Genomic DNA, 16,977 nt, shown 5'->3' with positions numbered 1-16,977 from the left:
CTGGAGCAGGGCCCGCTGTGCACGGCCTCTCCAGGGCAGGCAGACAGCTCTCCCTTCTGCGCAGAGTCCTGTCCAAGGGCAGGCCTCATTCAGGTCTTTCCTGAGTCCTTTTCTAACATTCCTGTCCTGCCTCGTAGAGTGACTGGATTTACTGCCCTGTTGTCAGGAAGCACTTAGTTTTTATTAACCTCTAAAACCAACTCTGGGCTTTGAGGGAAGTCCACCCACTTTCCAAGACAGGGGTGCCAGGCCTGGGGCTCAGAGGCCAGGGGTAGGGCAGAGGCGAGAGTGAAGGGAAGGCGGGGGGCATGCAGGGGCAGGAGACTGGGGCTCTGGAGAAGGGGGTGGAGCCTGGCGATACTGTCATCCAGCCAGCCCCTGCGTGACATCCAGAGTAACGCTGGCTGAAGGCTGCTCCGTGCCTCCACCTCCCCTCCACTGCGTGGCTGACTCTAACCGTTAAGCCCCAGCTGACCATAGATGGAAGGACCCCATGCAAGGGCTTATGGGAAGGGAAGGTGGCAAAAATCGTCCCAGAAGATTTTGGTGTGGTATGGTGGAAAGAGTGTGGTTTGACAGTCAAGGATCCGGGTTTGAACGTGGCTCTGTCACCTATTAGGAAGCAGGAATGGAGACCCCGCAGGTGACAGTGCCCCACACTCAAGCGCTGGGAGCTGGCCTTGAACAGGCAGAGGAAGGAGAAGCGATGGGGTCACCTGCAGCAGGCTGGTGGGACACGGGCCGGGAGGAAGGGCTTAGACCTGTCAGAGGGGACCCCAGGACATTCCTGAAACTCAGCCCTAGAGGATGTGCAGGCGTGCAGAGTTCCCTCCTCTGTCCCTGGAACCTCAAATCCTCTCACCCCGCTGTGAGGTGGCTTGGGTGCTTCCTGTCCTCCACAGGAGGCTGCTTCAGTCCAGAAAGGTGAGGCGGCCTCCCCCAGCCACCTGCAGGGCTCCCAGCAGAGGCCCAGGTTTTTGGTGCAAGGGACCTGGTGCTCTCCCAGACACCAGCCCCAAAGGTCAGTGTCTCTCTTGGGGGAGATCTGAACATGTTGCCATGATTTGACCATGGCTAAACGCAAGACAAAAAGAAAATAGTTGAGCTACTCTTGGTGACTGTGTGTGGCCCAGTCATTCATAACCTCCTCCTAGATGTTTTGCGGCCCGTTTCTGTCGCCTGCCTATGCCCCACCTGGGGGGAGCCCCACTGTGTGTGTGTGTGAAGGAGGTGCCCTTGGTGGGTCTCCCCAGCCTGGCCCTTTGCAAGCGCCATCTGTCTCCCTCCTTCAGGTGATCTGCTGTCCCTCAGGTACCTGCTCCCTGGGGCCCAGGGATGGCACCTGTCTGCTGGGCCTAGAGGGTGAGCAGTCAGGTATTCCTGTCCCCTGACATGCCAGGGCCTGGCTCCTTCGCCCGGCACTAATCTAATCAGGAAATAGCAGAGTCCACATTTCCCAGGAGTTATAAATAACCACAGCAATTCAGGCAACAGCATTTCTCTGGAAAAATGGGCCCTGTCCCTCTCCACTCCCCACCCTCCCTTCTCTGTATTTAAATGACATCCTGAAATAGACTTGGTTTCTGGAGGCTGTTGGCCTCCTGGGAGACAAAGCATCGTTGTCAGGGTGCCGAGAGCCTAGGCAGGCCTCCCTCTACGGGCACTAGGAAAATGGCAGGGATAGGGTATGGACTCGCAGCAAAACAAGAAGGTGGCACCTTACCCAGGCCTGGCCTGTGACGGCTGGAGCGTGTGAAACGGCGGCACGTGGTACCTGGCAGGCAGTGGGGGGTGGGATGCTAGTGGGCAGGAAGGCAGAGAGCAGCTGACAAGTCCTGTGGCCTGGGGCTATCCAGGAAGGCTCTCTAGAAGAGGCGGGGCTAGAATGAGGCCTTGGCATCAGGCGGTGCTTTCCCTGTCTCTGATACTTCCAGGAAAATGTAGGGTCGCACCAGGCAGCTGGAACAGACGCTATAGGGAGGGAGGGAATGGAAGGAAGGATTGCACTGGAGGTGGCCTGCTGGTACCCAGGTCTGCTCACCCTGGGGTAAGACCACAGGCCAGGAGGCCTGATGTCTTTCTGAGTAAACTGTGGCAACAGCAGCTGCCGTTGTTGCTGCAAAGTGTGAGCACAGGTTAGAGACTTTGGTTACCTTGCAGCTTCAGCAGAAAGAGTGAGCCAGGGAGACTTGATTTGGACCCCAGCTCTCACTGCCTGGATGGATGGCACTGGGCAAGTTCCTCGTTCTCTTCAAGCCTCAGCATCCGCATCTGTGAAACGGGAGCAGCTGTGAAGGCTTAAACCTCACAGGCTTGTGATGATTAACTGAGATGCTTTGTGTAAAGGGTTTGTGAGACTTACAGGAAGTGCTCAAAATATGCCCGTTGTGGTTACTATTTCCCATAACAACCCTGTGAGGTAGGAACAATACCCCCATGAGGAAACCGAGGTTCAAGGAGGTTGCATGACTTGCCCAAATTCACACAGTTGAGTGGGAGACCCAGATCAGCCTGACTCCCAGCCGTGCACTTGCCCCACTCGGGCTGTGTCCAGACGCAACTCCAGCACTCACACCATTGGCTCAGCCTGTAGCAGCCACCAGGAGGTGCCCGGTCATGGGAAGCCGGGGCAGAGGACTCTGACCAGGTGCCGTGGAATCGGCCTGAGGCTTGTGCTGATGCCTGGAGAGATGTGCCTTGAAAAGGGGTAGTATCGAAACATCACATTGTCCCCCATAAATACATATAATTACAATGTGTCAATTAAAAATTAAGGGCTGGGCACAGTGGTGCAAGCCTATAATCCTAGCTACCCAGGAGGCTGAGGCAGGGGGAGAGTCACTTGAGCCCAGGAGTTCAAGATCAGCCTGGGCAACATAGCGAGACCCTGTCTCTACAAAATAAAAATATATAAATAAATAATTTAAAAATATTTTTTTGAAGGGGGCATGACAACTCCAGAATGTTTCTCCTAAGGGTAGCATCTGCCTTGGTCAGTTGACAAAAAGCATTTGAGATCCTTCTGCCCTGTGTGGCCACTGCTGGGGCACAGAGCTGGGGACAGACCCTGGCCCTGTGTCCGAGAGCCAGCAGCCTAGATGAGATGAAGGAGCTACGAGGGGCAGGGAGGGTTTGGAACATAAAGAAGTTTAGAGGGGAAGGAGGTTTCAGGAAAGTGAGGCCAAAGTTGGCACTTCCTTTGGGGACCCAGCAGGGACAGGGACCTGTGCAGCAGCCGGGTTGGCGATGGCCTCCCGCGTGCCTTGCATTTGAGGATGTGCTGAGGCAGTGGTTCTCCCCAGGGGTGTGTGCCTCTCTCCACGCCACTTTCCCTGCCTCCCCTCAGTTCCATCCCTCCTCTTGGCAGGGAACTGACTGCTGAAGACTAGGCCTGGGCCACAGCCAGCCCAGATACAGGGCCCAGGGTGAGCCAAGTGCAGACCCCAGACCTGGTCAGAGGCTTGAGTGCCACTTGTCCCCAGCCAGTGACAGAAGGTGCTGGAAGGACTTACCTTGAGCTGCAGGAAGCCACAGGGCCTGGCCCACCCTGGGCTGACCCAGATCTGGTTTTCCTTCTGTGGTGGTGGTGGCCTGTTATAGCAGCAGTGTTCGTACTGTGGCACACACACCCCTGGGGTACACAGACTTTCCAAGGGCTGTGTGGGCTGGGAGAGTTTTAAGGGACTCAGTTTGCAGATCCTGAGCTACCACAGGTGCTCTTGCCAAAAATCACCCTGCCCAAGAACCGACATCTCGACATCTCGCTGCCGGGCCCCTCTCCTCCTCTGCAGATGAAAGGCCCGAGGCTTGCCGTGGGGGCGCCCAGACCTCCTGGGTGGCAAACAGAGGGGCTTTTAGAAATGTCCCTGGAGGTGTTGAGAAAGTAAAAATCTCTAATGGCCGGTTACAAAGCCTTTCAGAAGTCAAGTAGTATCTAATTCTTTGCCTCCCCCAAAAATGATGGAGGACTTAATTGTCAGCTGAGAGATCATTTAAAATAATTTCCATACTAAGTACGTTGTATGCAATTTAAGGCAAATACGTTGGAAAGAAGTTAAAGAATCACATAACATCGCTGTAATAAAACTCTTTTCACCTTCATCTACTTATTTTTGTGAACAGAATGTTTCATCGTCCACATCTTTTAAAACAAAACCAAAAAAAAAAAACAACCCCAAAACAGGAACAGAATTGGCGCTGGATATATATGGTCATAAAGAGCTATAACGGACACTGGAAACTAAAAAAGGGAGAGCGTGGGAGGGGGCGAGGGATAAAAATTACCTGTTGGGTACAATATACACTGTTCTCCTGGCGGGTACACTGAAAGCCCTGACTCCAGCCTGATACAGCTCATCCACGTAACAAAAAACACATTGTACCCCCTAAATAAGAAGGTTTTTTTGAAATTAAAAAAAAAATTGGTGCTGAACTCCATTTCTCTCTATGTGAAAATAATATTCATATAGATACGTGAACTGAAACAAAAACTATTCTGCCCATCTTGTTAAGAGATACAAGTCTACCGAAATGTTACTTCGCTGCTCAGTGTGTATTTGCATTTGTGGGCTCAGTTTTTGACTGTGTGCCGCACATCGTGGCAATAACTAATCCTGGATATCTTTTGAATATTCAGAGCCCCGTGGTCCCAGGATATTTTTCTTTTCCATTTATACAGATGTTTTTGTGGAAGCAAAATGTAATAGGGTGATGAAGAAAAGACTCGAAAATATAAAAATAAAAACTGGGACAGAATTTTTTTTTAGGAAAAATGGAATAGAAAGGAGGAAAAAAACAATGCAGGGTCTCTGCAAAGGAACAGAGAGCTTGTTCATGTATTTTTTAAATGGATGATTGCGGGTATTATATCCCTATGGTATTTAGATTCCACTGAATACACTTGAAAGAATGATGTAACAGTTTTATTTTAAAATGGCAATATTTATGTTATTCTGGAAATTATATTCTTTGCAACTATTTAAATTTGCCATGGAAATGTTCAGATGTTGACTTAAAAATGTGTCGGGGAGTGTGTAGGTTTTCGGAGTTAGTTTGTGGGTGCACAGGCAAAACAGTTCGAAGGCCTCTGAGTTACAAAAACAGTCTGGAACATTTCCAGGAGAGGGACGCCTCTGACCCTCCCCTGGTATCCGCACCTCGCTGGGTCCAGCCCACGTCGGAGACTTCCCCTGTAGGGTATTGGCTTATTTGGGAGCCAGCTGCTTCACCCAAGTTATCCTCTCCTGATGACTCCAATTCAGGAGTAGAGTTTGTGAATCTCCATTTCTGCATCTGTGAAATGGGGTAATAATGCCCATCTCACAGGGTGCTGGGCAGAAGTACCTAACAGTGCACCCTACCTCCTTCACAGGGGGGGTCCTTCTGTAGCCCAGGGAGGGGGGCGGGAGGCCTGGGGGCTAGGGCCACCCAGAAAGGTTGACTTCCAGATCAGCATCAGGGTCCTCCCCTCTCCCCTTCGATCTGCCTTCCCGTGTAGCTGGTTGGTGAGCAGGTGCTGACCAGCAGGGAGAGCTCCGGCTTGGTCTCTGAGCTGTTGCCTCTCTCTCACTCACATTCTCTCTCTCCCTTTCGCTGCAGCTGGACCCACAAACTGTAGAAACCAAGAACTGGCACACAGACGTGATTGAGATGAACGGGGTGAGCCAGGAGAGGTGGAGGTGTCTGTGCGGTGGGTGGGCAGCCCTGCCCTCTGGCTGCTCCCTCGGGGCACTATGCTTCCCCTGCCTCCCTTAGCCCAGTCCCTCTCTCCCCGCTCTGCCCTGCCCTTCCCAATACCATCTCGCAGGTGTTTAGGGAGCCCTGGGTGCTAGCCCTTGTTTACAGTCCTGGGGAGGGGGAACCCTATGTTTTGGGAGGCATTCCTCAGGCACTCATGCCCTGGGGAACTTGTGCCTGCCTCCCCCCTACTAGATCAAAGTGGAATTCTCCATGAAATTCACCAGCCGAGACATGAGCCTGAAGAGGACCCCATCCAAAAAGCAGACCGGTGTCTTTGGTGTGAAGATCAGCGTGGTGACTAAGTAGGTGCTGCCTCCATTGTCCAAGAGCTGACATCAGCACCCTGGGTCCCCGCTGGCCCCTCCCCCAAGCCCTTCCTGCCTGTGCCCGTGCCAAGCACCTAATCAGTCACCCTCAGTTCAGCAGTCACAGATGGCCAAGTTGGAGGCCACAATGGCCCACAGAGGCGTGTCCTCTGGCTCCCACGATGTTTTAGAAATAAATGAGCTAGCATTTAAACACTGGGAGGTTGCATGTGCAAATCCCAGCTTGTCTGCTTCTCATAATAAATGGGAAGATTTGTCAACCGTGGGTACGCATTTTGGCTCAGCAGCAACAGGCTGGAATCCAGGAAGTAGCTGTCCCCTGGGAAGGGACATGTGTCCTCCAGTTCACTGTGCCCTCTGACCCTGTGTCTCAGGACCTGACCCACCTCCCGCGTTACCTGCTGGGCCCCCCATAAACATCTGAATCTGAGGGAACATTCTTTCCCCGAGTCTTTGGGCTTATCTTCCAAAATGTTCTCCTATAGCGTCCTTGATGTCCCTCGGCAGGTGGCTTTGAGTGGGGTCGGGGTGGCATGGCCTCTTTCTCAGCCGTCTCCTTGCTCCTCCCACCCCTGATCCCAGAGGCTAGAGCTCTCCAAGGCCCAGGCATGCTGGGGTGGGGGCGCTACAGGCTAGCTGCCATCAGGAACCTCCTCCACCCTCCCCTCACACCCCTCCCCCAGGCGGGAGCGCTCCAAGGTGCCCTACATCGTGCGGCAGTGCGTGGAAGAGGTGGAGAAGAGGGGCATCGAGGAGGTCGGCATCTACCGGATATCAGGGGTGGCCACGGACATCCAGGCGCTGAAGGCCGTCTTTGATGCCAGTGAGTCTGGGAGGCCCGGCCTGGGAGTGGGGGCGAGCTGGCTCACAGGGCTGGTAGGAGAGCACCGGGGAACCAGGAGCGCTTGTCCACGGAGAGGCCTGCACTAGCCCGTGGCAGGGGAGCCTTGGTCTGCGACCCACGCACGGTCCAGCATGACTTGGGGCAGACCGTTTCTGAGCCCCTGTGGCAAGTGCTTTTTTTGCATTTTCTCATGTAATCTCCCTCCCCTCTAATCTCTCATCCATTGCTACAGATAAAGAAACTGAAGCAGCTCAGAGAGGCCAAGTCACTTGCCCAGGATTACTCAGCTTGTAGGTTTTGATCCTGGACTTAAACTCAGACGTGACTGCAGAGTCTGTGTTCCTGGCTTTTTGCTGGTGCCTAGTGGGCTGCAGGGAAATGAAAGGGCTTTGAGCCTGGGCTTGCTGGCCCGGGCTCCCGGCTGCTGACTCCAGGGCCCCGAGTGCGCTTTGGGGTAGCTCTGCCACTGTGTACCGTCCACGGTGGGGAGGCCTGACCTTTCTGGTTCCTCTTCCCTCCTCCTGCTGATTCAGGTCGCAGGGGCGGCAGCAGCAGCAGACCCGATAGTCAGGAGACCGGAGCTGGCCAGGCAGTGATGGTTCCATGTGGGACTGAGTGGGGGGCCTGGGGCAGAGGACAGGACAGGCCCTGGGAACGTGCTGACACTTGGCTCATCTGTGCAACCTGGAAGCTGAGGCTTTGTCAGGATATGATTTGGGGTGTGAAAAATGGGCAGTACGTTCCAGAGAGGGTCTTAGCAATGGGGAGACTCCAGCTGGAAGGACGGTGTGGTTTGGACGTGGCTCCAGAGCTCTGGGCGATGCTCCCTCCCACTCCCCGGGAGCACAGTAGACCGGACCCCAGCCTGTCTCTCCTTGCTGCCCCCACCCCCAACCGACAGAGCTGAGTCACAGACACCTGTGGGCACTACCTACATCCTTCCTTGCTGGGGGAGACCAGAAGCAGAGATGGAGTGGGTGGGGGCTGTCTCAGATGGGTAAGGGATGGGGCAGGGCCGCCTGCCCAGCTGAGGGCTGCCACACAGCCCCTGACCTTGCCCTCCACCCCTGCAGATAACAAGGACATCCTGCTGATGCTGAGTGACATGGACATCAATGCCATCGCCGGCACCCTCAAGCTCTACTTCCGGGAACTGCCCGAGCCCCTCCTCACAGACCGGCTTTACCCAGCCTTCATGGAGGGCATCGGTGCGGCTCCTGGGGACCTGAGGGCTGGGTGGGGCTGAGCCAGGGCTCCCTGCCCACTGAAAAGAGAAGCTATCTGGGTTCCTTTGCTCATGGATCTTTCCAGTGCCCTGGGGCCATGTGGCTGAGGGGCCCAGAGGGTGACAGGTGGCTGGCTGAGACGCCAGGCCTCTTGCCTGCCTCTCTCCCCTCATGTCCCCATGGGCAACCCTCTGTGGTTCCTGCTTGGACACTGGCCTCCTTGCTTGGAAACTCAGGCATCCAGGGAAGCCTGCCCTGAGGTGAGCGGGCAGAAGCCAGCATCCCTGAGCCAAGGAGGAGGCTGATTCGAGCCAGAGGGCACTGGAGATGGCTCACGCTGAGCCTTCCAGAAGGAGCACTCACTCATCTGTCCCCTGTGCTGAGCCCTGCCAGCAGGCCTTCTGCCTCCACCTACCTGGGCCAAGTCTAGGCCCAAGTGCATCTCTCCTGCCTTTTCTTCTCCAGGGGCAGCCCCTGTGGGGAACGAGGAGCCCCACGAAAGGCTGCTTACTCCCATGCATCAGCATCAGGTAGTGGAAAGAAAACATTCCCATCACTGGCAGCATCTGTCACCATTGGCTTAAACTTAGCCATACAGACCGGGCATGGAGAACGGCGGCAGCGGCTAAGGCCCGTGCAGTCGGGGCAGGAGGGGTCTGCTCCCCGCCCGCCTGCCTTCTGCCTGAGTGACCAGTCGTGCTGGGGCCTCCTGGAGGAGCCAGCTGCCCATAGCCCACCCAGACGCCAGGCCCTTGCCTGCAGGGTCTGCTCCCCTGTACACCAGGCAGCTTCTTGACCATGGAGGCCCTGGCTAGGAGCCCCAGGAACTGAACCCTGCTTGAACCCTTCTCTCCCCACAGCCCTGTCGGACCCTGCTGCCAAGGAAAACTGCATGATGCACCTGCTCCGCTCCCTGCCCGACCCCAACCTCATCACCTTCCTCTTCCTGTTGGACCCTTTGAAAGGTTACGGGGGGGGGGGGGGGGGCGGCCAAGGGGAGGGCAGGGAAGGCGGAGCAGGCCCCAGCTGCAGAGCACGTGGCCTCAGCCCCACCTCGTGGGTGCTGGTCTCTGTCGGGCTGTCCGCAGCAGGGTGAGAGTTTGCTTTCCAGCTTCTTACACTCACATTCTTCTGTTTTGAGAATATTTGGGTCCTAACAGCAACCTCAAATATTGGCTATAGAATGGTGGGGCTAGAGCCAAGGACTGTAGGTGGATTTTATAACCAGTGGGTCCCAACCTATCATTGGTTCATTCAGTCAATTTAGCCTTTTGAAAATGAAATAAAATAGACAGCATTAGGGTACACAGTAAGCAGTGAACCTAAGTAGTGTTGTTTTGTTCAGTTACATACAGACACGTGTACTGTGTTACAACGTAAAATGTGTTTGTTATTGTGGGTCACAGTCAAAAAGTTTGAAACCCGCAGTCTTGGCCCACATCTCACTTAACAGATAGGGAAACTGAGTCCCCAAGTCCAGCGGGGACTTGCTTGGGTTAGTAGCAGATCTGTCCTTAGGACCCACATCTTCTAAATCCTAAACTAAGACCCTTCTCACCTTCCCCTCCACCCTTTCCATAGTCACCTCAAACCAAGAACTGTGAAAGCTGATGCCTGCAGCAAAGTTCAGAACCGAAACTAGCCCTGAAGGTGTCCTCATGACTCACGTTTGAGCCCAGGACCAATCCCAGGTGTGAGTGGGGAGAAGTCACTGGGCATCCCTTAAGTCCACTTGCCACGCAGGACCAGGGAGCCCCCCTAAGAGGGGGCTGCTCTGCAGACCAGTTCCTCCCTGACTCAAACCCCCTCCGGCCCGGGCCCTGCGCCCTGCTGCAGCTCAGCCAGGCCAGGCTCGGTGGGGCCAATGGGGACCTGGATGTGCCTCGGGCTGGTGTCTTGTTTTTCCCATTATGAGACATTTTTCCTCTGGTTTGGCCAGGACCAAAGCCCTAACCAATTCCCAAATAGTTTGGCAAGCGCTGTGGGGAGGACACACAGAGGAGTAGGAAGGGAAAATTCATTAGGTTTTCCACCCTGGGAACCGGGCACAGTCTTCCCACATCTGGCCCCTGGTCCGTCTGCGTGTGTGTGTGTGTGTGTGTGTGTGTGTGTGTGTGTGTGTGTGAGAGAGAGAGAGAGAAAGATGAGGGCACTGGCCGTGTTTGGGTATGTGTGTGTGTGAGAGAGAGAAAGAGAGAGAGACAGAGAGAGAGAGAGAGAGAGAGAAATGAGGGCACTGGCTGTGTGTGTGTGTGTGTGTGGGTGTGTGTGTGTGTGAGAGAGAGAGAGAGAGACAGAGAGAGATACAAGGGCGCTGGCCTCGCCACACAGCTGCCTGTTGGCGTTGCAACATGTCTGCCCTTTTCCAAAGCAAGCGCCCCCGTGGCTCCTGCCTAGAGGGTAGGATGATGGTATCGTAGCTGGTAGTGGGGTGAGGCACTGCCCAGGGCTAGTGGGTCTCAGGCCCAGAAGTATTCCTAGGACTGAGGGAGACCCAGAGCCTCTGATGTGTTTGGTGGTACTAGGCCTTCCTGGACACCAGCCACAGATGGCAGCTCCTGCTGTTACTCAGGGGAAGTATCTTCAGAGCATCTGGCCTATTATGCAAGAGAAGCAGGGAAAGATCCAAAGGGAGGCAACTCTGGGGTCCCTTGAGGCAGACCCTTCTGGAAGGGCATGGAAAGACAGCCCCTGGGCTCATCTGGGATTAGGGATGCTCCTGCCATAGCACAGCAGGCAGAGCCTGGGTCTAGCAGCAACTATTGCAGGGCCCCAGGCCCTCCCTTCCTTTCTCTGCTGCCCCAGCCACTGTGACTCTTCCTCCAGGTTACAAAGCACAGCTTGACCTCTTGATCCTAGGTAAACAGCAGAGGGGTCAAGAGCATGGGCTCTAGGGTGCGCTGCCTGGGTTCAAATCCCAGCCCTACCACATGCTCGTGACCTTGAGTGAGTCACTTAACCTCTCTGTACTTTGGTTTGGTTTCTTCATCTCCACATTGGGGATGATGATAGTAGTACCTACTTCAAAGCACTGTGATGAGTATGAGTTATCACAGGGAAAGTTCTTAGAACAGTGATATCGTTCTCTGTAAGGTGGGGGGGTGGGAGTTGATGTCTGTGGGGCCTTCTGGCTCTGGCAGGTTACCATCAGTTCCAGGGTGGCCCAGAAGCTGGGATTCTGCTTTAACAGTACACTGGGACACAGCTGGGGCCTTGGTCCCTTGGCTTAGTCCCCTTCCCACCAGGCGGACTCTACCCTTAGGAGAGGGAGGCTAGGCGAGCACCTTCCAGAGTCCTTCCGGGAGTGGCTTAGCCAAGGGTCCTGAGCTCCAAGTGGCTGCTGACGAATGACTTCCTTCTACCCCTGCTCTCCCTTTCAGGGTTGCTGAGAAGGAGCCCATCAACAAAATGTCACTTCACAACCTGGCTACCGTGTTTGGCCCCACGTTACTGAGACCCTCAGAAGTGGAAAGCAAAGCACACCTCACGTCAGCTGCAGACATCTGGTCCCATGATGTCATGGCACAGGTATCACCAGTGCTGCCCAGGCCTACAGTGGAGGGGTGACATAAGTCCCCTTACGGGTAGAGAACAGCTCAAAGTCCCCACTCTTCTCCCTTCATGGGAAGCTGGGTTGATGGTCTCTAGGCTGTCACCAGAGAGACAGAGCTATGAACAGTCCTGCCCCTCCCAGGCCAAAACAAAATGTATGAGCCTAGACAGGGGTGCAGAGAATGTCCCAGGTGCTGGCTACATTCCAGGGGTACCTTGGTCTCAGAGAACAAGCTCAGCAGTACAGGAATATTCTAGGGGTCTGCCCTCATGCATGGAAGCTCTGAGGTTGCTTCCAGGGTCAGGCCTCCCTAGGATACCTGCGAGACCCAGGGCAGGGGCCTGTCAGAGGCAGAGCTGCTAAGCCAGAGCTAACCTCAAGATGAGGTTGGAAGCTTATGACTTAGGAAGTGGCCCCAGGCTCCCGTACTGTCTGCCCTGCAGCGCCCTCTACTGCTGCAAAAGAGCAAACACAGCGGGGCTGCTGAGGAAGGGGCGATGGCCAGAACCGGCCTGGAGAGTAGGAGGGGCAGCGGAGACTTGCCCCAGCCCAGGGACCATTTCTTCTCAGCAGAGTAGATGAGGAAGGCCAGGAGGACAAGGTCCTCAGCCTCAGTCTCCCTGTCTCCCCACAGGTCCAGGTCCTTCTCTACTACCTGCAGCACCCCCCCATCTCCTTTGCAGAACTGAAGCGGAACACACTGTACTTCTCTACCGACGTGTAGCCCAAGGCGGGGGCAGCTGCGGGGGGGTGGCCAGAGCCAGCCCCTCCGGCCAGGGGCCTACCACAGACTTGAAAGACTGCAATAGCAAACTCCCAAACCCAGCACTCCAGACTCCGAGGGAAGCGGACTTCCAAGAACTGGAATGTGTGCGTCTTTTGTGCCACCTGTACAAAGCCAGCTGACCAGCCCCAGCCTCACCGCCACGCCCTGGGCTCCTGCCCTCCATACCTCTAGCTGTGTCTGATGCTCTGTGTTGTTCGGGAATTGTTTTATGTATATTTGTCATGCAGAAAAGGTAGTGACTGACTCGGTGTGGGCACACAGACAGCCTGCTTTGTTCTTTCATTTCCTCCAACACTTTCTTTCCTCCCGAGTCCAGTCCAAGGGCTTTTATTTTGCACTGTATAACCGCTGCCAGCTTCTCCTCTCTTGGCCCTGCTCCCAGATTGCCGTCTCCTGGCAGCCTCCCCTCGGTGCCCTCCACCCTCTCCTCCTTCCCAGCCTGCCCGCGTGCATGTGCAGCTTCGGTTTTTGCTCCATCACCTTGAAAGCTCTGAAGAGGCCCTGGGTGGTGGCGGCCGTGGTGGCCCGTCTGCTGCTGCCGCCTGCTGCCCCGGCCCTCTCCTTGCCCCCACCTGTGGAAGCACATTTGCTTTGCCTTGCTGCCTGTGCAAATGTTGGACAAGGAGACAGACTCACACTAATCCTCAGCTTAGCACAAAGCTGGAGAGCTCATTTCTGGAATTTTCCACAAGAGAATCTCCATTTCTGGGGTTTATTTGCTGTCTCCTGCCTACCAGTGAGGCACCTTTGACTGTTTCTTCTACTGCTTTTCAGTTCCTTTTCCCCTGGTGTTCTATTTCCTTTGAGTGTGAAGACTCACAAGTGACCTGCTAGCAAGACAGCCAGAGTCAGGAGAGAACCTGGGGGAGGTGGGGCGCAGTCAGGCTGCTGAGGAACGAGACAGGGCGAGCAGTCAGAGGAACGGCGGCAGCACTGCGTGTCCTGAGCTGTGCGGGCACACTCTTAGAAGCAAGTTGTTGTGGCTTTTCTCGTGGAGCCAGGCTTCCTGGAGGGCAGCTAATATGGCTAAAGCGGGTGTCCAGAAACAGGCAGGCTCTACCCAGGAGGCCACCTGGCACCTCAGTACCTCGTGGTGCTCTTGCCTTAGACTTTACACACATTCTCTACAACCAAGCACTGCCATGGGGCAGCCCCACTGCCACGTGTACTCCAGGACCTGGGAAAGAAAGGCACAGTCCAGTCGCTAGCTGTCATGGTGCTGCCCCCGCCCCATCCCTAGCTTCTGGATGTAGGTTTTGAGTGAATTCTGGGAAACTCCGGAAGTTGGGGGCGGACAAGGAATCACAGGCACCTGCATCTCTTGGGACCAGGTTTTGCAAGGGGCCCGCCTTGTTGATGCTGTACTCCTGAGTAGGGGATCAGCAGGTTCCAGTCCCAACTTCCAGAACCACTGCTCAGTACTGGAAAGGAGTGAGTATTCCCAAAGTGCAATTCCCCTCTGAGCAGCAGCTGTTAGCTGTGGCAATCAGCCTAGGAGGGCAGACACTCCAGTGACAAAGGCTTGCGTTACAGCACAGCTCCTGGCCTCTTGCATGTGGCAGAGAGTAGATTCTAGGCCATCAGGATTGGGGAGAACAGCTCTCATTGCTGTGCTCAGGGCTAAGTCTTAAAGAAGGACTGCTGGCCCTAAAGCTGTAGTGCTTGCTCAGTGAGAGACAGGGTCCTTTCTGATCCTGTGTGTACCTTTTGCCTTCTGCAGAACAGTGTATATTCTGTGCACATTGGAATACTGACCACCCAGCTGACAGTTTGCAGCTTAGCAAAGAGCCCTGCTCCCTGAGACAGGAGGTGAAGGGGAAGGAATGCCACTTGGATCTAAATCCAGCATCTGACCACTCCTGAGGTCTACTTGGCACTCAGGTGTTGGTGTGTGGCATGGAAGGCTCTTGCTTGCTTCCAAAGTGATTGACAGTAATGAATTAGAGGCCCAGCAGAGCTAGTTACAGCCCAAAGTGGGTGCCTCCCACCTTCTAAACAAGGAATGTTTGCTTCTTAGCATCAGGGAGCCCTGCAGCCCACAAGCTTGCTTAGGCAACATGAGAACAGGAGCAAGGCGGCAAGGGCCAAGAAATGCAAAAGGCTCCTATTTATAAGTTCTACCCCAGAGTGGGGAGGGTTGGGTGCCAGAGCTGGACTAAGCTGTACCAAGGAAATGACGGGGGGTTCTCCTGAGAGACAGGGACTGTGCAGCCCAGAACTCCCAGTTTGCCCAGCAGGGTGGGCTGTGCCAACAGGAGCCCAGGACAGGCTACCGGAATCCCAGGTATGCCTGTCCTTGCCGGGCAATAGCTGATGGCTGCTGGTTTTTTGCTGATACAGGTAGGATGGGACCCTTCATTAATATTTGACTTTAATAAGTTGGTAAGGATATATTTTTTTTGTCTATGTTCTGTTTCAATTTATGTAGATTATTATAAATTGATGTAAACCATGTGAGAGGAAAATGTTAATAAAAAAAAAATGCAAAGCCCCAACATTTGCACAAAACTCATCCCTGTGGTGTGGATGTTTGTGTTCTCAGTCGTCCAGGGAAGACCACCAATCTAAATATTTAACTCTTCCAGCTGCATCCAGATGGGAGTTTCCAGGAATCTATTTACCTAGATCACTCCCTTGAGCCTCCCTTTTGGCCCCTGGGGATGGGGGCAGAGTGTGGGGGAGGTGAGCCCAAGCCCTGTCCTTGCTCTTCACGGAGGCCTCCTTCCAGGTCAAGCGCCAGCCAGGCAGCTTCTGGTCTTGCCTTCTGCATTTGCTGCTACAGTTCCTTCCACCAAGTACAGAAGTCTCACCAGGGACCTGGCCATCAATATGCTACGGAGAGATGGCAGGAAGCTGTCCATTGAAGAAGCAGCTGCTTATTCTATGTAAACTGTTCTCTGCATTTTCCTTGGAAGTGGCACATCTTTGGGGCAGTCTTTGGTCTAATCTGCCTGATGGAGAAGCTGGATCCCCCACAAGGCCCACCCTCCCTTTGGGAGAGCCAGTGGGGTTAATGCAGCCTCCCTCCAGCCTAAGCCATTGGACACTGAGTTTATTCTGGAGATCAGGAACAGATGTCTCTGAATGTTGCTGTTTGGTTTATGAGCTCATGCTGGCTCCCTAGCCATCTAAAACAGGAAACTATTCATCTCCTCTCTTGATTGAATAGTCAATGTGGACAATGCTTGGCTTATTGAACTGATGGCTACTGACAGCCTCTGGGCTCTTCTTTTCCAAGGCAGTTGTGAGGGCAGCATTTCTTGAGTTCGGTCCCATGTGCCAGACCAGCTGATAGATGATCCCAGGCATCCGAGTACTTTGACAGTACCAGGTAGGAGTGTCTGACCGCCCCTGCTTCAGAGTGCTTATAGGTGGGATGCATTTAGGTAGAGGAAACACTCCTAAATTTGTTCTTAGAGCTCTGGGGAATGCTCCAACTTGCCTAGCGTTGATAAAGCCTTGTGGCTGTGCAACTGGGAGGGGCATTATATAGAATTCACCATAGAAGGACAAGAGCCCTGTGCACTGGCTCAGTTATCCCAAGGAAACAGCAGACACAGCCAGAGGAAGGTGTTACCAGCTGGGTTTGACACCATCCCTCACACACAAATAAACACTTGGGATGCCAGGCTGTTTAAACTGAGTCTTTGAATTCTGGTTAAGAGTGGGTGGGCTAGAAGACAGAGCAGATGAGGAAGAAAGCAAAATAAGAAAAGGCAGAGGAATTACTGTGCAGTAGATAAAAGGAGACCCATTGGCACTGGCTGAAGGTGGCTAGAATTACACGGCCCCCTCGAAGCCTACCTGCCTGCCCTCCACCCTAGAGCAAAAGCCTGCATTAATCAACTTTATCTCTCCACCAAAGCACCAGAGCAAAGCAGCGCCAGTGGTGGAGACCAGTTGTAAACAGTTATTTTTTTTTATCCTATAGCACAATTAGGCCAAGTTGCTATTGTCAGAAAAAGACCACGAGGTCAAGTCAAAAAACATTAACATGTTACAATAAACACAGGAGAACAAGGGCGGTGGCGAACAGCCCCTCAACAGCTGATCTCAATACCACCAGTAGCTGCTATGATTGAGTCATCAAGATGACCACAGGAGGACTCTTCACACGTGTCCTTGAGCTGGGCCTGGTTCAGTGGCCAGAGCATGAAAGTAATGTGTGGTTCAGCAAACTGCAGGCAAGCCTATCAGCCAGCCCGCAGGAGGGCTTCTTAGTAGAGGCCGACAGGGCCTATGTGTGGAATTTCAGTGCATCCCAGGAAGGGGCTACGCTAGGTTTCCTGCGGGAGAGGCCCTGGCTGACCTAACACTCTTGGTGAGGATAATACATCCCTCTACAAACCCTGAGAATCCGACATTCCCTGACTTCTCAGGAGCTTTCTCTTTCCCTGTGGATGTTCAATCTTTGAGCCACCTGGCACTATTTTTGGAATTGTGGAATTTAAAAATAAAAATAAGCCAACATTTTAAACTGTTATATAAATATATATTTTTTC

At 53.9% G+C, this 16,977-nt stretch overlaps 1 protein-coding gene across 2 annotated transcripts in view; it reads left to right on the top strand.

Moving 5' to 3' along the window:
• The window catches only part of ABR (active BCR-related), a 93,114-nt gene extending 78,127 nt beyond the window's left edge, over positions 1-14,987 (top strand). For both annotated transcript variants that reach the window (XM_012657312.1, XM_012657314.1), the window contains exons 16-22: positions 5,599-5,658; positions 5,932-6,041; positions 6,749-6,888; positions 7,983-8,117; positions 8,996-9,099; positions 11,514-11,663; positions 12,323-14,987. In XM_012657312.1, the coding sequence (XP_012512766.1) occupies positions 5,599-5,658; positions 5,932-6,041; positions 6,749-6,888; positions 7,983-8,117; positions 8,996-9,099; positions 11,514-11,663; positions 12,323-12,412 (789 nt within the window). In that variant the 3' untranslated portion in view covers positions 12,413-14,987. The remainder of the gene's footprint in view (positions 1-5,598; positions 5,659-5,931; positions 6,042-6,748; positions 6,889-7,982; positions 8,118-8,995; positions 9,100-11,513; positions 11,664-12,322) is intronic.
• Positions 14,988-16,977: the final 1,990 nt, after the last annotated feature.

Source organism: Propithecus coquereli, unplaced genomic scaffold, assembly GCF_000956105.1.
Source record: "Propithecus coquereli isolate 6110/MARCELLA unplaced genomic scaffold, Pcoq_1.0 Scaffold536, whole genome shotgun sequence".
Taxonomy (NCBI): Eukaryota; Metazoa; Chordata; class Mammalia; order Primates; family Indriidae; genus Propithecus; species Propithecus coquereli.
This window is presented reverse-complemented; position numbering and strand designations above follow the sequence as displayed.